The sequence below is a fragment of the Amblyomma americanum genome, chromosome 4 (assembly GCF_052857255.1).
Source record: "Amblyomma americanum isolate KBUSLIRL-KWMA chromosome 4, ASM5285725v1, whole genome shotgun sequence".
Classification (NCBI taxonomy): domain Eukaryota; kingdom Metazoa; phylum Arthropoda; class Arachnida; order Ixodida; family Ixodidae; genus Amblyomma; species Amblyomma americanum.
In genome coordinates, this window is record NC_135500.1 from 56,460,329 (window position 1) to 56,485,939 (window position 25,611).

At 46.4% G+C, this 25,611-nt stretch overlaps 1 protein-coding gene across 1 annotated transcript in view; it reads right to left on the bottom strand.

Moving 5' to 3' along the window:
- pps (protein partner of snf) overlaps window positions 1–25,611 on the bottom strand; it is a gene marked incomplete in the record, with an annotated part of 147,377 nt that overhangs the window by 21,404 nt on the left and 100,362 nt on the right. The window contains 6 exon segments of the mRNA XM_077660973.1: window positions 1,369–1,458; window positions 1,871–2,015; window positions 9,623–9,841; window positions 12,205–12,257; window positions 16,714–16,890; window positions 23,192–23,314. Of these exon segments, the coding sequence (XP_077517099.1) occupies window positions 1,369–1,458; window positions 1,871–2,015; window positions 9,623–9,841; window positions 12,205–12,257; window positions 16,714–16,890; window positions 23,192–23,314 (807 nt within the window).

Consider the following 25,611-nt stretch of genomic DNA (forward strand, 5'->3'; position numbering starts at 1 on the left):
CAAAATCGCCGTACCACACCGTGATGCAGCAAACCCCTTTGGCGCGAACGATGCTAAACACTGGCAACACGAACGTGGGTGACTCAGGAACACAACTTGCCAACAGCACATTTTTGTTGATGGATGGATGGATGGAAAGACTGACAGACCAACTGGATGGGAGGGCGTATGATATAAAATTTTAACTGTTGCAAAAATATCTCCCCAAACTTTTTTTTTCCCTGCATAATGAACCCTCCCCTCAGATTGGTGTCAACTTTTCAGGAAAAAAACATGAGTTCATTATGCGAGTAAATACTGTAATTGGAAACCTCAAACAATGGACATATTTGTGTAATAAATACACCCACTACTCTGTGGGTGTCAAAATGAATTATATTTCTTTTCGTTGCGCATTACAAAAGTGTCCCTGCTTTTGTTCTAATCCAAGCTTACTCACTGACGTTTATTCAGTAGCAGTAATTAGTATCGAGACCGTGCAGGCAAGAGGCACTTCAGCGCTGAGGCACCACATGTGCCTCAAAATATATGCCTTGGACAATGCATCATAAATATGGCTGCCAAAACTCTTGGAAGAGGCCTTGTGACATGCGGTGTGAGCACGACAGCGACACGTGTTTATGTGCTCAGATTCTGCCTAGAACTGCAGTCACTCTGCCATTTCAACAGCAGTGTGCCTGTATTAGGCATCTGAGTCATAGCACAACATTTGCCTGCAGCGCAAATGCGGGACTAGAGGGCACCTACACTGGCAGCGCACTTTCTGCAGCGATGTACGGCCTGCCAGTTGACAGCACACCACTGCCTCGCTGTCACTAGGCCTAACGTGCTCCACACAGAAGCTGCACCAGGAAGCAGTTCTGAACTAGCCACCACTGACCATGGATAAGTCTACTCTTGTTTGCTAACAAAATAGCTTCATGCTGGTATAAGCGTACTAGCAATTTCTCTCCCCCCCCCCCCCCCCCCCCCCCCCCCCCCCCCCCCCCTGTGGTTGATATATACGCGGCGGTTTATGAAGACAGTAAAGTGTTGCAAGTTAGCGCCTGTCTTGTCGGTTTCCTCCTTCTTTGTGTCGTGTTGTTGCGCTTTTATTCCTGTTAGCGATTTCTGTAATGCCTGCACTGAGTTGAGCACTCAGACAACCTTGACATCACTGCGTCCTTTGCCAAATTCCACACTGTTCCCAATCCCATTGTTAAATACTTCAATACATGTGCCCTCTGGGCCCCTCGCTCCTGGAGGAGTGCAAGCAGCCATGCCATCATTGCCACTGTCATTCGGCTCACTGTGTTTGCAAAGTTCCTCAACAGATGACGCACTTGCGCAGGCTGTCACCAGAGGGCGCACAAACACACACTGCCTCACCTTGTTGCCAGACTGCTTTATCTTGCTGAGGTAATCCCAGACTTGATCCGGGATGATACGACCGCAGACGTTGATCGTGTCCGGGATGTCCTGCTTGTCAGCCCCCAAGAAAACCACACCACAATGTCAGGCAGCACTCCCTAAGCATTTTATGCAATCACGGGTGAGAAAACCACACTTTTTGAAAGCTTGCAAAGGTTACAGGGTTTTCATAACAACCATGTCTTGGTCTCTTCCCTTCTGGGCAGCTGTAGGCTTACCTACCACAAGTTCCACACATAAGATGCAATCAGCTGGTACCATTTTTCAGCACTACCCCAAAAAAAAGCATGTACAACTCCATAGCATGTCGCTCAAAATCAGCATGTGTGCACAGGTATTTCTTTATCCTAGATGTCTTACTACGTGCTGATTCTAGCAAGCCACTTGCAACACAGACTACGGAACTGTTTTACCATGCCCCTTCCTTGAGAGTGGACAATGGTGCGGATGGTCAACTCACTTGTGAGAGGAAGTCCGTGGGACCAGACACCTTGTAGGCGACTGTGACGAACTTGGACACCTCCTGCATGCTGATGAAGCCCTTCCAGACAGAGCTCAGCTGGGGTTGCTTGCCCCCCTTGCCTCCACTACCCGAGTCGGGGGACCTGGAAGATCAGCAGAGGAAGCAATGAGAGTGGCCATGCAGCCTTGTCCGAATGCCCCCATGATGCACAGTGGTTGGTGCACACACACCTTGCTACAGTCCAATCAACCTGTCAACGGTAGCAGCAGCGCAAGGGATATGCCCTTGTGAAAACAAATCACAGCAGACACCCAGCCTAAGTTATGTGCAGTTAAAACTCTATTTAACGAAGTTGAGGGGAGCCGTGAATTATTTCGTTAAATCGCGAACTTCGTTAAATTGAATGAGGCTTTCTTGGGCACATAATTCAGTACATTCGATTACAGTAAAACCTCGTTAAAACGTACCCGCTTAAACAGTACTTTCGTTTTAAAAGCAGTAAAGTCAAGTCCCCGACTGAGCAACCATTGAACATAATGCATTTTGCATCCGCATAAACCGTACCAGCTTATCGCGGTCGTATCGGTTAGCACGTACCATTTTCACTTTTCGTCGCACTCGCGCGTGACGAATTCACGCCGGTAGCACCGACCCAAAGGACGGTTCGGCTAATGACAAATTGGCGCCAAAGTTGGTAATCATACAACTAGCGCAATCTTTGGGGGTCCGTATGGTCATCGTCATGACCCCCCGCGCTACTTTCGAGTGGGTAGCGCCAACACCACGACCGGCGCCGCTAGCGCGTATGAAAAGAAACAACAAAAATTCTTACTCGACAAGAAAGGCCCGAGGGGACTACAAATTTATTTTCCGCCAAAGAAGTCGGTGATCTTTGCCTGCGTGCGCTTTGTGAGCAACGGCCGCACCGATTTCTCGTAGGTCTGAAGTGCGTCCAGCGCGTCTTCCGTCCCCTCGTGTGCGCCGGTAAAATGTCGCAGCAGATCGAGAGCATCCATCACCTGACCTGGTGTCGGCACAGGAGCTTCGGCACCTGCAGGGTCGTCGGCAGCGTCTTCAGCCGTCACTCCCTCCACGCTTCCTACAAGCCGCAACATATCGGCATCAGTCAAAACTTCCGTTGTGACTGCGTTTGCGTCGGCGTTCACGTAGTCTGAGAAACTTATGCCTGTGGGCACTTCATCCACTGAGCGAAGGTGTTCCCAGGCATCTTCATCCTCGTGCACGGCGCTCGCGCAGTCCGGACCAGCTTCGGCAGTTTCAGGGCCTAGTGTACCGAAACCGGCAGTCCTGAAGCAGTTGACAATTATCGACGGCCTCAATGCTCTCCAAGCCGCCGCCACCATCTCAACCGCCATAAAAATATCTATTTTCGTCTCGCGCTTCAGCTCCAGGTTGAGGAGAACTCTGTCGACGACTCGACGCTTGTATGCGCACTTCACGCTATTAATTATCCCTTGATCCAAGGGCTGAACCACGGACGTTGCGTTTGGGGGGAAGTAGCAGAGCTCCACGCTGGTCAGCTCGACCTCTGCAACGTAGTGGGCCATGCAGTTATCCAGCAACAGGCACACTTTCCTTTTCTGGCGACACATGTCGCTGTCAAATTCCTTCAGCCATGTAGCGAAAATGGCACGCGACATCCACGCCTTTGAATTGGCAACGTACTTCACAGGAAGCTTTTTGGTGCCTTTAAAACAGCGCGGCCTCGCACTCTTTCCGATGACAAGCGGGTCTCGTTTGTCGGTGCCGTCCATGTTGACGCACAGCAAAAGAGTCAGCCTTTGTTTGCTGTGTTTGCCGCCGTGGCACGCCTGCCCCTTCAGGGCGAGTGTTTTTTTAGGCAGCATTTGGTAGAATAGACCGCTCTCGTCGGCGTTGTAGACGTCACAGGGGGCATATTTTCCCAGAATGTCGGGCACGTTTTCAGACTGCCAGTCGCCGACTACAGCCATGCTTACGCTGCTCGCTTCACCGCTAAGCACTTTCCCGACGATGCTGTGTCGTTCTTTGAAGCGCGACAGCCAGCCGGGACTTGCCTTGAACTCGTTGTCGCCCAGCAAGCACGCGAAAGAGCGAGCTTTTTGTTGGAGCAGGTCTCCACTCACGGGAATACTATTCTTCGCCCGCAAATCCATAAACCAGGCGAAGAGGGCCTCTTCCATTTTGCTTTGAGGAGTGGTCTTCAGCGTTTTTTTGCGCGAGAGATTCCCCGACGAAGTGGCGCGGAGGATGTCATCTTTCCCTTTCAATATTGTGGAGAGAGTACTCGCTGGAATGCCATGTGATGCAGCCACGTCACATTTCTTCTGTCCACTTGTCACAGCACGAATTATGTCCACTTTCTCGTCCAGGGTAAGCCTTTTTCGTTTCTTGCAGGGCTCCATCTGCTAGTCAGGAGGGTTAGCGGCGCGCTTGCTCGCACACACCACGTCCGCGTTCACGATAGCAAGGCTAGACTGATGGAGGCCTAACAAGCTGAGCTTGACAAAGACGTGCGTTCAAAGGCACGGGGAAATCCGCACAAGAGCGAACACAGAGCACAACACACAAACACACACACAAAAAAACACGCGAACTGCAACAGCGCCATCTATGAAATGTGGCACGAAACTTTTTTACTGCTGGCGCCATCTCGTGAGCTCGACTCAAAATTAAAACTCGTTTTGCGCCGCGCAGTTTGAAAAAAGCGACGGGATGAAGATGCTCCGCGCTGTTACCGCTGACTCGCAATCAATAAATTTTGGGGTGCTGTCTACAAAATAGACCAAAAATTAACACTTTTTCACCTTTATTTCTCGAAAAAAGGTTCGTTAAATCGGGACAGATCACGGAATCGGTTTCGTTATTTCGGGTTAGTCAAAGCATTGAACCCTATGGGCGTCTGAGGGGGAATTAGGATACCTTCGTTAAATCGAGATTTTCGTTAAATCGGGTTTCGTTAAATCGAGTTTTGACTGTAATGCCGTATTTATCCGAATGTAACGTGGCCACAACTATAAAACGAGAGTCGACTTTGCGGGCGCGAAACATGAGGAAAAAAAAAAGTGCACCAACGTAACGCAAGAAATGAGGCTTAAGTATATGGAAAGTTGGGTAGAAGTTTACGAACAGAAGTATCTAAAAAAATGGCTTTCTTGTGGCTCGTCTTCACAGGAAGATGAGGCTGCAGTATGGCGGTTACTATGTACTACCATTATTGTGAAAAGGTTTCATGTGCCCCTTCTTTTTCAACAAAGCTGCACAACTGGTTATCAGATAAGACCGATATGAAGATAAGATCATGGGCTTTACAACTTCTCCCAGAAGCTCAATCACATGGTGAGTCATGCCTCCCAAGCATCAGGGATAATTCTCGGCAACATTTAAACAAGTCATCTTATGCATGGAGCAGTGGAAAAACTGCGTAGCAGCATGCGAGTTCGATACAGCTGAAAAGTGTGCCAGACACCATCACCAACCGAAAAGCAGCGAGAGCGTCTCATCACACACAGTGGCAGCACCAGGCTTTCTGTGCACCCCAAGCAAACAGCTGCTGTCAGCATGCAACAGCAGCAGATGTTGAGGCTGTCCGCCAAACTTCAACAGAATAAAACAAGGCCTTTACGTCTCGCATGTTCTAATGCGTTTCCAAGGAACGACGCACTAAATATGTGCTCAGTATGCAGTCTTTGGTGACAACTTTCTCACTGCTCCCCCGCTGCTCCAATATGAGATAGGCTATGCTAGTCACATTAGTTGAATAAATATTTGCAGCTCAGTGCTTCTGTTGTTCAACCAATATGGCAATCTAGCTTCGTTTTTTTTTTAATTATTTCCTTCCTTTTTGCGTTTCCCAACATTAGGGGTCAGCCTGTACGATGAATCAACCAATGTGCAAGCAAACACATCATAGTATGCCTTTGTCTCCACATATTACAGTGAAACCTCATGAAGGCGTACCTCTTGCAACCACAGAAAAATAATGTGCAAAGCAGCAGTACACCCTACGTGAAAACAGCTTAAATATAACCACTGACCTGCCCAAGATTGATACCTAAGGTATTTTATGGAGAAAAGCGCACATGGATGCTTTTATTACATAGGGCTACAGAAATCCCACCATTTATGCCTGATGCCGAGGTGGCCTTGAAGCCACTTAAACTCGGTTGCAACTGCTCCAAAAGGCCCTGTATTTGGGCAAACAGGTGAACCACGTCTAGCATGCACACAGTTTATCCAAAGGTAAGGCCTGGGCTGTCTTCAGCATCCTCACTGGGATCACTTGCACTGGCATGCTACTGGTAGAATCCAAATTCAAGCAATTTTTGGAGCACTAAACGCGGACACCATGAAACTCTGTGCTGCGAAGCCTGTTTTTATTAGTCCATTTATTGCAAACTTCGGGACACAAGGAACAGAGGCCGAGTGACAGTCAAACTCGTTACAAGTGGACTGCAACAGACTTTAACATTGAAATGGCAGTGAAAACCACGGTTATGTCCAACGTTACTAGAATAAACTCAGTTTCACAGCTCCCCATACCGGCCAGCGGAGGAGTGTGTCCCAAGTGGCGGTTGCGAGAACTAATGGCGCTGCAGTCGAGTCTTGCTCCTTGCCGGGTGCGTCGTCTGCTACACGCAGCACGGAAGCGTGGAGCGGCCGGCACACATGTGGTTTTCGCGAGCTGCCATTGGGCTCTACATGGCTGCAGTAAAATAATAATTACATTACGGCAGCTTTTGCTTCGAAGCTGCGCATTAGCTTGGAGAATGCATTTGTGTGATGTGAAATTAGCTTGTTAACATCGCGAAATAAGTGTGACAATGCCGTCCTGTTTCTTGCTTTGCACAATGGCTCGTGTTTTGTGGCGCAAATTCCATGCATAGAGCTTATAATGTAAACAGATCAGACAAAGATTAAGTGCATGTACACACTCCAACCTTAAAAGGGAACACAGTGAGTGTCATATTTACTGTGGTGCTGCGCAGATTGCCTGCATTGCATGTGGAAAGCTGGTTAGCATGAGCAGTCATTCATTGAGTGCCTGAAGTCTGGCTACTCACGTGAAACGGTATAGTGAACATAGAATACAAGTGGGCAGTCTCTGTCGTCGTCCGATCAGAAGCGTTTTTTTTTTTTTACAGTGTCCAATTTTTGACGTCTAGCGTAAAATATACCTTCATCGGCAGTCCCCCACATACCACCGTAAAAAAGTTTTACTGCTGTGTTTCCTGAACATCGCGTGGGAGGAGTTATGTAATGAATTGACTGGAAGAAAAATCAGCGGGAAGGGACGTACGCACAGCAAAAGGAATTCAATGACTGAGCAAGCATGAGTCTGTTCTAAAAAAATTAATTTATTGCACGTAATCATAGGAAGTTGTTATTCCATTTGCGCTACGCGCTTAAAAAATGCCCCCTGTCTCTCCCCCTCCCTAAAAAAAAGGAAGAAACGACGCCTCTACTGCTTGTAGGGGAAATTAATGCAATCACAAACTACCACCGTCGACTGCAATGTTAAACACGTGGTTTTGAAGGTATATCATAGTGTTGAAAGGGCATTACTCTAAAAGGAGTTAACTGCATGAACGGAAAGTATTCATCAACGCGACAATGAAAATCGAGCAAAAATGCAACATCGTCAACAAACAAGTGGCATATACAGAATTTTAATGAGATGCAGCAGCCAACATCGAGAACTTCATCAACGTGGACATAAAATTGCAAGAATTGACAGCAACGCAAATGACAACGCTGCTGCTTCTTTGGTAAACATAAATGTCGCAAAGTGCAAATATATAGGGCACGTATTATACCATGACTAGTTTAGCTTAGTTTATGGGGGTTTAACATTCCAAAGCGACTCAGGCTATGAGGAACACCGTAGAGAAGGTCTCCGGAAATTTCGACCACTTGGAGTTCTTTAACGTGCACTGACATCGCATAGTACACAAACTTCTAGCATTTCGCCTCCATAGAAATTCAACCGCCGCAGCCAGAATCGAACCCGTGTCTTTCGGGTCAGTAGCGGACCGCCATAACCACTGAGCCACCGTGGCGGCTAACGAAATATACCATGACTAAACAAGTTATAGTACGTGCGGTAGGATATACCACGATCTAAGCTATATTTGTAACTTTCAGATGCTCTTCTGAGCTCTTTTCGAACTTATCTTTCAACTGCGAAATTTGTTCCTTCTTTTCCTTGCTAGCTGCTGCACCTCGCACCAGCGCTTTTCTAAGACGTCGCGTCTTTGGTTGTTGAAGATGTATTCTTTTTCAGATTCTCTTGCTTGTCGAATTTGCGCAGCCTTAAGCAGTGAGGAAAAACTTGACGCGAAGTTAACACACGGCAGTTCTTGTGATGCCTCCTCGCTCCGCTTATTCTTGAGCAGAGGCTCCCTCACACAATTTAATTTCATTGACCTGCTTGAGATGAGCTTCCGTATAACCAGCACTCTCAACGTGGTGTGATAATTTTTTGTGCAGCTTGCTGTACGCGTTCTTTACTTGTACATGATAGCCACTCATCAATCAGAATGGTCTTCTTAACAAACAAGTTCCCCTGCACTAGACGGCGAGTGTAAAATATCCGGCATCTATCGTCTGTTTCCTCATCTCGAAAACATTCATATTTTCACTGCGCTGTCAGTGATGCTGCGGACTTCAGATGATCAAAATTAAAATCCATTTGTCCAGCACAGCTGTCCGGTTCGGACTGCACTGATCGACGCGCTCTCGGAATCTTACAAGTTCCATTCCGGCATTTCTGTCGCCACATACAGGGCAACGTGTGACCCACTGGAGGATTTCTCTTCAGCGTAGTGTGTTTCGGCTCTGAAATACATCCCAGCAATAAAGGAAACAGCCTCGGGAGAGCGCCTAGTACTAACATCCATTTCCTTCTCTCCAAAACTATCTCTTTGCCTCGAACAATATGATTAGATTCGATGGGGCTTGATGTCCCAAAGCGACTCAGGGTATGAGGGACGCCATAGTGGAGACTCCAGATAATTTGGACTGCATGGGGATCTTAACGTGTACTGACATCGCACAGCACGCGGGCCTCTAGCATTTTGCCTCCATTGAAATTCGACCGCCGCGGCCAAGGTCGAACCCGCGTCTTTCGGGTCAGCAGCCGAGCTTGAACTACATAACGATAGTGCCTTAGCAGGTCTTCTTCACAATTCAGATAAAAAACTTTGCATTTCGAAGCCAACTTCCAATCTTTTCTGCAAAGCACATGCTCCCATCTTTTGAACTCAAGGGGGGTCCTTGGTTTGGTATATAGGGGTTTAACATCCCAAAGCGGCTCAGGCTATGAGGGCTATGAGGGATGCATACTTTATGGAGATGCCTTGTTCTTGACAACAACTAAACGTCGAATTCATGCAGAAGCGTGTCAGTGTGGTATTTACCACGGATGGATGACATCACCGCAGCACAACACAGAGGCATCACTTGTGGCAACCCCTGCTATCAGCACGCTGGAAAACCGAGGCACGTGCAGCCATGATCGATTGCCAGTCAAGCGCACAGCCTATGGTGTGGCAAACACCACAAAAGCTCCTATTTTTCCATTTCGCCAGTTCAATCACCAATAAATTTGTCGCCACAATTCAGTCGCATCCCTGCAACTACATTGTTTCCCTTGCGCTTTCAAGCTAGGGAGACAGTGCCAGGACGTATCATGCGCTTGCAACACAGATGCTCGAGTTCTCCCCGAGATGGTAGTTCTCCTGGACGTACCCAAGTGAGACTGTGGAACTTGGCTCCAGGTCGGAAGAGTCCTCGCGGGGCCTGTGCGAGCTCTTGTGGCGGTCTGCTGAGGGCGGAGGTGTGCTGTCCCTTCCACGCGCAGGCGGCGGAGGTGGAGGGGACGTCGATGAGGCGGATGAAGATGACAGCTCGTCTGCGAGTACTGGAAGACTGCCACTCGGTTGTGCAGGCATGCTGGCTGTGGATGATCTGTAGTTTCCATACAAAAAACCCAGCAGCCACAGAGTAAGTACACAAGAATGCTTCTTTTGACTGCTTGCTCCCAAACTAACAGAGAAGTTGAACCGATGTTTACAATTCATTTTGAGTAGGGGTTTGCGAAGATTTGAAATTTCGAATACAAATCGAATATCTCTCATATTCGGTTCATACTCGTATTTGAGAAACGATATTCGTGAATTTCCGATTCGAAAATTTGCTAATACTCGGCAGCGATCGTATACTGCGCCAACTTTCGTAAATTTGGTTGTGCCAAAAGCTCAATATCTAGGCAAATTATCTGAATATAGAGTTTAAAGTTCCAGGAAAAAAATAAAAAGGTCCTGTTCTCTTTCTTCTCAGTCGTTTATCGCGTGGAAGATCGCATTCCGATGCCGCTAGGCTTCACCTTGTGCGCAATTCCTTAAGTGGGCTTTCCCACATACCACACGTGCTGCGAGCAAGATGGGGACGACCCGCTTCTAACAATTGCAACGCGAAAGCGTGTTCATTTTTTATCCTTCCCTAATATGTTACATAATTAATGCCCACACCCATGTCATTCGTTCTGTCACCTTAACTCTCTGAGCGTGACCACCGCCATCTTGTTTTGGTCAACTACGCTATGCGGGAAAGCCTACTTGCGGAATTTTGCGTGACGCTCCCGAAGTGGCGAGTCGAGGTGTCACAACAGGTCAAGCGATCCTGTAAAAATCCCGCCTACTGCATGGTGCACTGTAACCCATGCACCTCTTAAGTGGACATAACGGCACGTGTGACAACGTTCGGAGGGCCCAAAAATAACCTGGCCGCGTAGTCTTGATTTCTGAGCTTTGCCACTTGCCAGTGGCAATGGCAACTGTCTGCCCGCGCATTCGCCAGTAGTGCAATCTTAGCACCGTGCCGCTTTCAGACGCTGACTGACACGTTGATGGTCATTTTTTTTTCCTTTTTAGAAGCAGCCTCGCCATTCTGACGTCAATGTGCGTTCCCATCTCGCTCACGTTCGCGATTTCTTCCAGCGCGCCGAAACTCGGTGCTCGTCACAGGATTACAGGTGTTTGCACGATAGAGCTGCCTCATACGACTACTGCATTTTCTGTAATTTTTTTTTTAGAGGCGGCGGGGATTTTTATAAATCGATCTTCAAATAGCCCGGGGATTTCTGTCGGTTCTTTGAACTCCGAATTAATGAGGTTTTGGTTTGGTTTATGGGGGTTTAACGTCCCAAATCGACACAGGCTATGAGAGACGCAGTAGTGAAGGGCTCCGGAAATTTCGACCACCTGAGATTCTTTAACATGCACTGATATCGCACAGCACACGGGCCTTTAGAATTCTGCCTCCATCGAAATTCGACCGCCGTGGCCGGGATCAAACCCGCGTCTTTCGGGCCAGCAGCCGAGCGCCATAACCACTTAGCCACCGCGGCGGCTTAATGGGGTTTTACTAGCCATCATGTTATTCTTGTTTCCAGTCTTGTCATGTTGTGGATTTCATTTTGCCTGACCACATCACAGGCTGGATGCTGTTATGCTGTTCAATTAAGTAGTATACATTTCTGCACACATTTTTTTTTTTTTTATGTTGTGCCCAGGCAGTCTAGATTTGTTTATTTCAGTTGCAAAGGCCATACACTATTTAAAAAAATATATATATATGAGCAACAATGTTTGCTTGTTTCTATTCTGAATTTATTCTTTGTGCTGAACAGATATTCGATATTCGAAGCCATTTTTCCTTCATATTCGTATTCGATTCATATTTGAAAATTTCAATATTCGCACACCCCTAATTTTGAGTAATTATTAAGCTAAAAAAAACTCTAGCACTCTAGCGTCCAACCTTTTCAAGAGTAAGAGGGCATGAAAACACTCTCACAGGCTACCTCCGAACGCGACACGCGACGCAAAACGGGCATTTTCTAACAGATTTTCGCGAGCTGTCTTAGAAATAAGATGGAAAATGATAAGACAAATCCAAGAATGACAAAACTCAAAAGTTGATTTTTTTCAAAACTTTCCCAAAGACCCAAAGACCCGCATCTCCCCTTAAACCAAACCAGAATGCCTCAGCACCATGCAAAAAAAAAAAAAGGAGCACACAGAGACGTACACTGCTTCATCAGACAGCACAACAATATGCAGCTTGTAATGTGGTTGTGCGAAATAAATTAGAAAATGAAATCAACAAACTGACACAACTGGAAGCTAAAAATAGCAAAAATAACACAATGGTAGCAAAACTTTATTAACTTCGACTTCAAGAGACCAGAAGATATGGGCGAATAATCCGAAGGTAGAGTTTAGAGGTCAAAACTGCAGAGGCACAAGCATGCTTGACCTTGTCCTTACCGTCGGGACGGAGGTGGTGAAGGAGTCAGCCTCTCGTCGGGGGGTGGGGCCATCTGTTGACAGAAACAAAGCAAATAGTTACGGTAGGAAAAGGGACGCCAGTCCGAGACAAATGCCCAAGCAAATGCTTACAGCCAGTGGCAGCTACCCTGAGCATGAAAAAATTGACAAAAAATTAGCTGGTATTGAAAATTAGCTATTGACAAAGAATTAGCAGCTGTTTAACTACTGCTAAACCTGGTTAGAGAGTGAAAGATGTGATGTATGATGGTGCGCGGAACCTCACATTGCCGAAATCCCGGGGTATGTACTGCGAGCAGTGAGCGGCAGTGCGTGGCCCTCACATCGCCGAAATCGCGGGGTACGTACCGCGAGCAGTGAGCGGCAGCCCTCACATCGCCGAAATCGTGGGGTACGTACCGCGAGCAGTGAGCGGCAGCCCTCACATCGCCGAAATCGTGGGGTACATACCGCAAGCAGTGAGCGGCGGTGCGCGGCCCTCACATAGCCGAAATTGCGGGGTACGTATACGAGCAGTGAGCGGCGGTGCGTGGCCCTCACATCGCCGAAATTGCGGGGTACGTACACGAGCAGTGAGCGGTGGTGCACGGCCCTCACACCACCGAAATCGTGATCAGTAATCACGCGGTACGCACCGCGAATAGTGAGCGGTGGTGTGCGGCCCTCACATCGCCGAAACAGCAATCGCTACGCGAGTAGCGTGGCCGCACGGCCGTTAATAAATCCCGTCAGCCATAAACAAATCTGCATGCATGCATTTTCTATGCTTCTGCATATGAATTTTGTTCGTTTGGATGATACAAAATTTCGGATAATACGATTTTTTTTGTGACCCCCTTGAGATTCATATCACTGAGATTCTACTGTACATCATTGTGGCAGAAATTTCGCTGTAGCTGAATTTGACTGTAAATCTAACCCGCCAAACTGACAGTTTTAGTATAGAGTAGCGTCCATTTGAATTTCCCCACCCAAAGTTGCTACAGCAAGGAGATGTACGTCTAATCGACAAAAGTTTTAATAGGCTATAGTTAGCGTTTCATGAAAGAAATGTAGAGCCCTGCGGAACAATCTAGTGACAAAAACTAAAAGCACTTCATCGGCAATGCGAAAGGAGTCTTGTGTTTTTCATCAAAGAGCACACTGGAGAGCGCAAAAACAACAGCAAAGTATGACACACAACCCTGAAGGAAAATATGGTATGCACTTAAATACACATCTGCAACATTTTATCGAGATATGGTCACATGGGGAGATGCACTGATAATGGTAAGTTTTCATTGCAAGATGGCACTTCAGTTTATGCAATTATCTATGCCAAATTAAAATTACAAATCCTCGTTTATTGCATATTGCAGTGCTCAATTCTTACAGCACAATGCAAAATCTTTTAATTTCTACCATAATCTCATAACAAGTTTCGGTCAGTTGTCGATCCCTGCAAGAAATGCGCGCAACGCAGTACAGCGAAACAAAACCACCTATCCAGTGCTGCCACTGTGATCGGTTGCTCTATTTTCCTCTTCCCTACTCCTCACTGCTGTTTCCCTGCCTTCCTGTTCTCAGAAGCCCATGCCGCCTTTTTTCCTCGTCCACCAGCCCGCATTTTTTCTCTCCTGTGCGCACCATGCAAGTTGCCTTCAACTCTAAAGCTTTTGAAAAGTTTGCTTCTGACAGCTCAGGAGCCTGGTAGTGAAGCCATATCAAAAAGTGTCGTTTTATTGTCTGGATGTTGCTCTGAATTGCTATAGACTGCACGTCCTGGGGAAGCATGACCACATGTTCATCACCTATAATTGTTTCTTTATCAAAGATGCAGTTACTATAAATGAAAATATAAATGTACACTCCTCTATGCAATGTGAATTGGGAGTGCAAATTTATTTTAATATGCCAATGTTTTTGCTATTAAACGAGTGTACTTTAGCAGGGTTCTACTATACCACTTCGCACCCCTGCTATGTTGCCATGGTTAAAACATACTGCAGCAAATAACAGCTCGACTTCAGGCTCTTTTCAACATTTTTGATGATCAGTGATGCAGTGGTTTACAAGTACTGTATTTACACGATTCTAAGTCGACTGGAATGTAAGTCGACCCCCCCCCCCCCCCAAATCACATTTCCGAAAAATAAAAAAAAAAACTTCCGAGGTTGTTTAAGCTTGGCCTTGAACAGTTGAACATGATAGCATTATCCAGCGGCCGCCGATCATCGCCAGCCGCTATCGGTTGCCTTACGCAGGCTTGCCCGTGGGCACATTCCAAAACGAAAATGTATTAGTAACTGGACTACTCATCCACACTTGTGCCATCATCCTCACAAGCGCTGCTGTCGTGATTGCTGCTGCTGTCCCACAGCATGTAGTTCTAACATCGTCATCCAGCGAAATCCCACACTTCGCAAACAGCCACATCACGACATCGCGTGGAACAGCTGAAAATATTCCTCGCTGCAGCTGCCACACATTTATTTATTTAGTTACAGATACTGCAGGCCCTTCTCGGGCCCATGCAGGAGTGGTTACAAGGAGGGAATATAAAACAAAGGGAATACGTAAAGTACAAGGGTACAAAAATAACATTTCATCGCTATAGTGGCACAGGGTACTAATGACGTCAAAGCCAGGAGAAGAAACTAGCGGGTTGAAAAGGAAACACATGTAATTGCAAAGAAAATACAAATGGAAATTGGGCGACATAGGTTCATCACGGTGGTACTGACAGTGATTCAACTCTGTTAACATGCTCTATGAATGATTCGATTGAGTTGCAGTTTACAGCAGCCGGTGGTAGTTTATTCCAGCAAAAAATAGCCGATGGGAATAAAGAATATTTATGAGCATTAATGTGGCTTATGGGTTGATGAAGTGCTTTTTCATGGTTATTTCTTGAAGAGTGACGGAATGGTTCCTGGAGGTATGTTTCTCTTGAGATGTTCAAATGACCGTAATAAAGTAAGTACAGAAATTTAAGCCTTGATGTTATTCTGCGCTGTGCTAAGGTGTGAAGATCTGCTTTGTGAAGTAGGTTAGATACGCTAGAATGTCTAGAAAAATTTGAGTATATGAAGCGTACTGCTAGGTTTTGAATACGTTCCAGCTTGCCTATCAAATATTTTTGGTGTGGGCTCCAAATAAGATCCGCGTATTCTAAGGTCGGTCTTACGAGTGTTTTATACGCATTAAGTTTCACGTTAGGAGGTGCGTTGCGTAATCTTCTTCTAAGGAAATACAGCTTACCTTGGGCCTTATGGTATATGTTTTTAATGTGCTGTTCCCAGCATAGATTGCTGGATAGTGTCACTCCTAGGTATTTAATGTTATTAGTTCTCTCGACAGGAACATTAGTTATAGTGTATAAAAAATCTAGTGGCTTTTTTTTCTTACTGAAAGTTATGCTATGTATCAACCATTGCGAACACTGAACTTGCGGCCCGACGCGCAGCTGTTCGTTTCTTCGGCGTAAAAAATGGCAGCTATCTTGAATGTAGCCGTGCCAGTCGCTTGCCGGACCTGGAGCACAAATGATGGCTGACGAAGCACTACATTAAAAACTTGTGAAACACGGCCGGCTGTAGTCAAATGCGTTCAAACCATAGAGGAACTGTGCATGAATGGCGTCCGCTCTTCCGTCGCCTACCGACACTCCCCGGCACCACTGCCATTCCGATGGGGGTGCCGCCCCAATTGGAACAGCGGCCCTTCCATCCACAATCAACGCTCCCTTGAGTGGCGAGCGTGCATTTGGAAGTAAAAAGAAAACTTGCTGGACGCTTGAGCTTCCCATCGAACACGACTGCGTGATCAGGCCGCCGCCGCTTATCAGGAACCACGGTCAGCAGCCACGTGTGGGTGCCAGTTTACTGCTTATCGATAGCTGCCATCGGCCGCTGCCCGCGCACGCTGGTAGGGGATGCCAGTTCTGCGCGTTGACATAGCAGCTTCCACAAGGCCAGCACCAAGAGCGATGCGATGGAGCCGCGCAGCACAAATGCAACCACGCTGTCGCATGCCTGATATCTCGTTTGTCTCGTCTTTATTTATATTGCGATGTTCTCGTTTTGATTGTAAGTCGACCCCCCCCCCCCACTTCGGATTTTCAAGTTTAAAAAAATAAGTCGACTTATAATCGTGTAAATGCGGTATGTTGCCTTCTGCCAAACTGGGTGGAAATGATGGCAAAAAGCAATTATAACACATACACCACAGCAATCACTACAACTGCTGCCAAATTTTCTCCAGTAACTGCCAGCAGAATTAGAGCCCAGATCTAAAAGGTGTAGCATAACTCACACTGTCATAAGCGACAGTATATATTCCCAGACACCTTTCAGTTGTCACATCAAAGTTCTGAGGCTCAGCAATTTAAACCTGGACTTCAAATGTTCAAACACAGAGGTAACAATTGCCAATAATGTTGTTAAAAGTGATTTCAAAGAGAAAGGCATGCTGCACAGGGCACAGCGCCCAGAAGTAGCCCTGGCTTGCCTTTCCCGTGCAGATCTTGCAGTTGAGGTCAAAGAGGTGCGACCGATGCGCATCGGTGGTGTCCTTGCCTGACCGTTCAGCTGCCTCCATGGACATCGTGGTGCTGCCGACACTTGGCACCCGTGGCACTGCCGCTGGTGTGTCAGGCTGCTCTGACACCACCTTCTCGTCAGCCTTCTGCAGGGAAAAAGCACATTACCAGAAAGGGCGCATGAACTCAGCGCACAAAAGAACATCTTCACACAGCACATGCACAAATTTTATACTCATATTTGCATGCACATAATACTTTTTCAGTGCAGTTGCAACCCTCAAGGTATACAGTGGAGCCTCAAATATGTGTCCGCTATTCTCGTGAGGAGTTGCAATGTACAATATATTAGGGCGGGTACATAGAAATAAGTAGAATCTTTATGATACAAAAACGGTTGATATAATGCTCGGGATGATACAAATTTGTAGAATTCTCCAGCTGGAGTGCATTGTGTACAATGTGCAGAATTTCGAATGTTTCAAATGCTCTCCTGCATCACTATGGGTAATACGAATGCCCGAGCCTCAACCGCACCTTCGAGCACAAAGCGTTGCGTTGTATTTTATGGCACATAGGCAGCTAAGTCATCATGCGTCAGACGCAAAAAAAAAAATAACAGTGGTGTAAAGGACCTAAAATGTTTTTCATATCACTTAGTGAAGGTAAAAGGCAGAAAATGTTTTTAAAATGGCTAATGGCAAGAACTTCAAAAGGTCAGGTAACCTCAGCAGCCATCCTTTGCAGGGCAAGGATGTCGAGGCCCCCAACCAATGAAATAGACACCTTAGCCTTCTTCTCAGGAGTGAGAAAGTGGCTGAGGTGTGTATCAAAGAAAAGTGAGGCATTCACAGTTTATTAAAACAATCAGCCTGTCGTAAAAAGTTAGAAACATCAGAAATATCAACAATTGCATTATCAATCAAGAATAGCACTGGGTGAAATGGAATGCATTGATTATAAAATTGACTAAAATACTTTTTCCTTAGTTTTTCTAGGTTTGAACATGCGAATAAGATATGGTTTAATGTGAACTCGTCTCCACATCATTCAAAAACAGGTTTGTCTTCTTTTTTAAGTAAGTAGTTGTGTGTCAGGTGTGTGTGTCCTATGCGAAGGCAACATAAGATTACTTCAGTGAAACGTTCGTGGTGTCTGCATGAGTTCCATTCCCCCAAGGTGGGCTTTATGAAGTGTAGTTTGTTGTTTAGTTCATTATCCCACTCTTTATGCCATTTGTTCTTTAATTTGTTACGTATCAACTTCATGCACATATCAGCTTCGTATCAGCTTCAAGCATGAAGCACTGCTCATACATTGCTGATACCGCAATTGGTAGTATAGTGCAGTACACACTGTGAGCAGTGTGTGGAGGCGCGTGGGTCGCACACTGTCGACACTGCGATTGCCAGTCGCGCAGTACGCACTGTAAGTAGTGAGCTACGGCCATGCGGCCGTAAGTAAATCCCATCAGTTATAAACTGATCTGTGTGAATGCATTTCCCATGCTTCCACATACGAATTTTTTCGCAACTGTGAGATTCGTATCTCAGAGATTCTACTGTAATGCATTAAAAGTAGGCGCTTGCAAATACTAATATTTTTTAATATGAATCGAATACGAATGTGAAAAAAATTCCTTCGAATAATGAATAGTCAGTCAGTGTGAGAAAAGAATTGCACAAAAAGATAAACAGGTAAACAACTAGACTAACTCAGCACCTCACGCACACACAAAAATAAACATAATGGGCACACAAGTGTATACTGCTTGATCAGAAAGCATAATAGCATGCAACCTATAATGTGGCCATGCAAAATGAGTAGAGGTAAGTGAATAGTTGAAATTTCAAACATGAATTGAGTATGCTTGATATTTAGCTATAGTAAACTCGGATATAGCAAAAACTCTGATATAGTAAAGTGAAACTGCAGTCCCATTTTGCCTTCCATAGAGTGTAGATTTTTTTTCAATTATAGTAAAGAAATATTTAATAAAGGCCCAGGTATAGTAAAGAGCATCTGGCCGTGGCAACGTACTTGCTGCGGAATGATGGCATTGTGGCGGATTCCGAAAATCATAAAACGGTGCTCTTTGAGATGGCTTAACCACCAAGCTTGTGAGCTGTGAGGAGAAGCTAACTTTTCAAAAGGCTTAAGGCTGTTTTTACATCGTGCGACCCGAAAAAATACGGCCCAGTCGCATTGTCGTTGCAACGCCAATTGCAGCCGCTATATCACATGCTAACAGTTTCAGCCGGGGCGGCACGAGCGGCTTTTCACAGGCAAAGAATGCTTCCGCGTCTATAAATGTCCAACGTCCCAAAAAACACAATGGAGCATTGAGACAGGGACGAAGAAAAGATGGGCCCTACAGCGCTGTTTTCGAGCACGACAAACAGCAGCAGCCAGGAGGGCAACGAGGTGTGAGGTTCAGTAAAGACACTTACAAGGGCCCGAGGAACTAGAAATGTAACCTACAGCTGTGGCTTATTGGGCTAGTTGGTAATTCATGACAGCTAAAAAAACATAGCGCAACTTTGAGTTGTGCTTGCAAGTTATCAGGCATCCTATTATGCGTTTATTTTAAAATCGTGACTAAGAATAACCAACTAATTTCACATAGACCTACCTCTACTGGAGCAGAATTGGCTGCACTTCTTGCGGCGGTAAAGTTCATCTCTCAACAATCACCTCAAATATGGGCTGTTTTCTGCGATTCTAAAGCTGCTCTACAATGTCCTCAATCTGCCCTGAGCCGTAGCGACCATGAGCAACTTGTAGCGGAGGTACGACACCTGCACCGCCAGGCAATAGAAGAGGGTCACGAAATCAATTTTCCGGTGGGTACCGGGCCATAGTGGCATTGTTGGAAACGCCTAAGCTGACGATGCTGCTCAATCGGCTCACGTTACAACCAGCATTGTCCGCATACCACTAACAAGAGCTGATGCAGCAACTGCTTGCCCGAAACGTGACTGTACAGTCATGGTCTACTCCTGGAGGCTGGTCACCTCGCCCGCACCACTTCAACCCCTCACTCCAAGTACCATTCAGCCCCAACCACACTGCGCAAGCGTGATTGCATGTTCATACCGCTGCCGGGGAAAGCCAAGGCCGGAGTCACCCATATGGTTACGCGAACGTCAAAGGATATCAGCAAACGCACTGCACTTGTGCTGGAGGTGGCACGAGGCACGCCATGGTACACCAATCAGAGGCAGAGTTCTGTGATGGGTCCTTGTGTAAACCAACCTCGCAGCGTTGTGCTGCTCTGAACGGAGGGGCGTCGTCGCCATTGACCAGCATGAAGTGCATGCATGTATGAGCAAGCCCTCTTACACTGGAAGATGCACTGCAGCGGAATTGCACGGGGTGCACCTACCCTTGGTGAGAAGGTCTAAATAAAAATCTTTCTGAGGTCAGCACATTCATCTAAAGCACGTGAAAAGGCACCAGAGAAGCATAGAAGTGGAGTATCCTGACGCCAAGATTGTCAGCTAAAGAAAATAGCGATGCTGTATGAAGCGAACACCGATCAAAGCGCTTCGGGGTGCCTGCTTTTTCATCGCGGTACTTAAAATAACTGGCCATTCACCTCTCATCTAATTTCAAACGTCAAGAGTGTGTACACACTAATGTATCACCGACTTCGAAGTTGTTGTCCCGCGACACGCGACAGCTCCAATACAAAAGACAATGCTGACGAAGCATTTGCCTAGGTCACGTTGGCAGTTCTGCATTCTTATCTTTTTTGTCATCTTCATAATTCAGGCCTTGCACCAGCACAGCACTGTTCCCGTTGCAGCGTGCTCGCTTTCGAAATCTGGGCTTTTGTGCCATCACACGTACTCGTCAGTGATGGGCCAAGCTGTGCAGCCATTGAAGGCTGAATTTCTACACGCGGCTGCCGTATCGTGTGGATGACGTGTTCAGACACCCAGAGTAGTTTGATCGAGCGGCAGCATCACAAAATACATAAGACCATCGACTGCTTCATCCAGCAGCTTATTTCCTGAATTCTAGAACTTCGCAATACTTCGAAAACGTTCACGGCTTTTGAATACAGTAAATGCTCATTAATTCGAACTGACGCCCGGGTCCCAGATCAGCCCTGTGTATTTCAATGGGGAAAAACTGCCGATAATTCGAACAAGTCAGCATCGCTACAGTTAATTCGAACTAGGAGCCACTGGCTCCTTGTAGATAGAAGTTGACCCATAACAAGTAAAACACGCTCCAAATTTACCAGCGATGTAAAACAACGGAAAAGAAAAAAAAAGCCGCATGCACAAGGCTCACGGAGCCTGCGTTCTGGTGCATGCCGTAGCAGGTGTGCGCTGCCAGAGCAATCGCCCGTGCCGCTGATGCTTCGGCGCGAGCCGTTCCATGTTTTCATTGTGCCGCAGTCGCCGGGTCATGACCACGTGGAGTAAACAACGTAGTATGGTGGTTCGGATGATGACGGCTTTTGTTGGTGCCGCGAGCACGAGCTACGTGGACAGCAGCGTGAAGAGGTTGGAGCCTTTGAGTGACGCCGATATAATTGAGGCTGCATGCTCCAGCAGACATCGCAGGGCTCACGGGTGGTGAGAACAGCCGACAGTGATGAGTCCGACTGCGGCGACAAGACTATGCCACCGCCAAGTGCACATGAAGAAGCATTGGCGCCCAATATTGCAGCACGCCACTTCTCTGTCAATGAGAACTCTACGTTGCGCAGGAGCTTTGGGCAAGCTGCAGATGACGCTGATGGAGTCTCGGCAGAAGAAATGCAAGCAAATCCACTTCGCCGATTACTTTTAATTTTGACAATCCTTCCCCGTAAATAAACATGTTTTGAAGCATAAATAGCGTCACATATTCCAGCACTAAAGCTCGCTGCTCACGTGGATGCATTCCAGTACTTTTTTCTGCCGCATAACTGGCCGATCAATTTATTTCATTTTCCACTAGTACCGGATGAATTTAATGCTCAGAATATGTGCACCACAAATGTGTAGTAGTGCCTAGCTTGCAATAACGAGTCTAGATGTGACTGCTTCAGGTTCTGCCCATGCAGCGGGCCGCGATAACTGCTCACTGTAGCGCCCATTCGATAATTCGAACAATTCTCCAAACCCCTTCGAGTTCGAATTAACAAGCTTTTACTGTACATATTGCTATTCGCACAACCCTAGCACAGGCCACAGACGACAACTCAGTTTTCATGAAAAGCTTTGATTCTTAGATAGAATCAAACTTGCGTTATATTCTTAGCGATGTTGTATTCGTGCAACTGCATTATTTCTACAAGACATAACTGAAATCGAATAGGTGATAACGTAAAATGTGGTAACTGAAAGTAAATAATTATCACATAAAAGAATGACAAGAGTAGGATGGAAGGTATTTCTGAGTGGTTCATTTACAAACCAAAACTAACACTATGTGTTTAATAAGTAGCCAATTAATGACTAGAAAGCATCCTCATAGCTATGCCATCAGCCATAACTAAGTGATATCGTAAAGACATTGATATAGTAAAGATTTTTGCTGGTCCGAATGACTTCACTATAAAGGGGTTCTACGTATTTGTATATTTGAAATTGATATTTGAAAATTTCCAAATGTTCAAATATTTTCTAATAATTGCCATTTATAGAATGTGTTGCACAACTTTCATATTTAGACTGTGACAAAACCGAGCAGCAACTGAGCAAATGAGTTGAAGATCGAGTTTGAAGTGTCAGGAAAATAGTACAAAGGTGTCCTCTTCGCTTTCTCCTCCCACCATTATTGCATCGGCCAATCATATTTGGACGACGACAGGCTTGGGACCTCATATGAGATTCTGCAAGTGGGCCTCCCCACAATACCCGCCGCGGTGGCTCAGTGGTTAGGGCTCTCAGCTACTGATCCGGAGTACCCGGGTTCGGACCCGACCGTGACTGCATTTCAATGGAGGCCAAACCCGAAACCCTAATTTCCAGACCCCTCCGCTACTCCACCTCTTTCTTCTCTGAGTCCCTCCTTTATCCCTTCCCTTACAGCCCTGTTCAGATGTCCAGATATGTGAGACAGATACTGCGCCATTTCATTTCCCCAAAAACCAGTTTTCATTTTCATTTTCCTTCCCACAAATGACACCTGAGGAGAATAAGATGGCTGACCACCCGCTTCAAGCAATCACAATGAGAAAGCGAGAGTTCTGATTCTTCCATAACGCGTTTCATACTTCACGCCTGCACCCATGGCATTCGCATTAACAACTCTCCTTGCATAAGCTCTGCTATCTTACTGGTACGTTCGGAAAGCCCACTTGCAGAATTTCGCATGAGGCCCCTGCTTAACCAGCTCAGTACAACTGGGTTTTGAAAAAAAAGAAAAATGTTTTGAAGCAGGTTGACCAACGCAACTCAACCAACAGGCAGAGGTGGGCAAACTTGCAGGGAGTGCAACACTTACCTCGAGCAGCCGGAGGTTGTCGTCATCGATCTCCACCTCGCCCTTGTGAGTCTTCTTGAGAAGCGCATGTGACGACACATTCTGAGCTGCCTCCATCTGCTCCTTTTTGATCATTTCAATGGTCTGCACAGAAGGTGCGAAACACTTGGCAACGACACAACGACTCGAATTACATGCTCACATTTGTGACACCCACATGTACCACCCAAAGCAGCATAGAAGAAAGAGAACAGGCGCAATGCTTTGTGAAAAATTTACAGTGAGCTTACAACTGAATAGTAACCTCTGCAGGAACCCGTAAAAACACTGCACATTTTTAAATACATAAAATTGCTGAAGCTCTGAAGTTCAGTTGCATGTCACAGAATTGGAAGATAACACAATCTCCAAGGTCGCCACTAGACACCGAGGAGCAGGACACTGAAGGCCAACCCACATGGGGAGTGATTTTCCCCCGAAAATCTGGTGAACGTCGCCCAGCGGCACCCCTACGGCAGCAGGCAGCTGTTCACCATCATTCAGGCTGTCATTCACGCTGGGCTAGATATGTGTGCCAGGCGGACAGTTGCTCAAGAGAAGTGGCCAATGCGGGTTGTCAGTGTGGATCAATCAAGGCGTGACTGTGTATGACTTCTGCCTGCAGCAACTGACTCGTGAACTCAGCTAGCCCGCTACAGTGAACACGGCGACAAAAGTTGCGTGCACTGCATACAATGATAAACTGATCGAAGGTAGTAAAAACTGGACTATAGGTCGGACCAGAATATAGGTCGACCCCCCCAACTAATCAATTTCAAAAATGAAAGAAAAATCTTTTTCAATGGAAAAAGTACCGAAAGACACCCTTACCTTGAAACAAATGCAACTCGACAGGTTGCACAATGGTGACAGTATTTATTTTCATTTAAATGCTGCTCGTATGTACACCCGGCCAATTTTTTAACAGTATCGCGCGCCCATCGACTTGCATGTTTGTATCTGGCACACAGAAGTAAGGAGCCATAGAGCAAAGCCCTTCCTCTTCGTGAATCGCCGCACTCAGGATGGCGAGCCCTTAAATTGTGCCCTCATGAATCTAGAGGCAAGAGCGATCTCTACCGCTTTCACGAGGATGCATTCGGCAGGCAGCGATCTTGCACGCAGCGCAACCTTTCCTTCCAATTCTGGATATGCTGCGGTCTGCCCCCGAAATGATGTTTTCTTATGGTTGCTGCAAGTTGTAATATGCAGCTTCTGCCTCCACCAGTACTGAATGCTCTTTTCAGATACTCCAAACTCGCACTGCGCTGCCAGGTTGCCGGGAGCTTCCGCGTACTCAATCGCGTTTTTCCTGAAGGCGACAATGAATTGCCGTCGGCTTTCGCTCATTTTGAAAGAGTGCGAAAAAGCAGCTTCTAACCAAAATAGCTTTGCAACTACGGAAAGACAAAATGGCGGCACTGCTGCAGATGTTGAAGGAGGCTGTTGACTTCAGCCGCCCACTGTTGCAAGACTTCCGTAGTTTCTCCGCCAATGACCGGTATATAAAACGGTGGTAGACTTTTCACCATGGTTTTTTGAAAAAAAGTTCGACCTATATTCTGGTTTTTATGGTATGTGACAATATTCTTCTAGAACACAAAAATGCTGCCGCACCTCGCACAGCAACACACTGCGGCTAAACCCAATCATGATTGCCACTGCACAGTGTGGGCAGCAGGGGTATTTCTCCACGTCTATGTCCGGATGAAAAAGGACAAAAATTACAGTAAAACCTCGTTAATTCGAACTCTGTTTATTCGAAATCCCGCCTAATTCGAAGGTTTTCGGCGGTCCCAACAGTTTGCATGCAAATTTTGCCGGATAATTTGAACAGCCAGCGCGCCCTTATCCGGATAATACGTCAATTTAAGCCATGGCCTCCGTGATTTTTCCATAGTGCCAGTCTCTGAGGCAAGTATAGTTGCCGGAGTGGAAGCCAGGCGGCACTTTAAATCAACTTTCTGTTTCCGGTGCTTTGTTGTGCCTCAGTGATCTGCATCGGTTTTGGAGGCTAGCTTTAGTTGACAAAGCAACAAGCAGGTGCCACTAGGTCAAAATTTTTCTGGTTCCGTTTCCGTTTTTGTTTGTCTCGCTTGTGGCAGGCACTGCTCGTTCTTTATTGTTCGGTGCCGCGACCTGGTGAGTACTGTGCTCTGCTAGTTCTTGACCACGTGCGCGGTGTTGGTGTTAAGAAAATGCCGAAGTACAGAACTCTGACTCTGCCAGAAAGTGTGCCTAATTGAGGAGACTGAAAAATGGACGAGCTCCAAAACGCAGTTGACGGAAAAGCACAAGGTGCCTTTATCGACCCTTTCGTCTATATTGAAAAATAAGACGAAGATCCTCGAGGCCTACGGGAAGACGCATTCGATGAAGTGGACAAGGATTCGTTTTCCTAC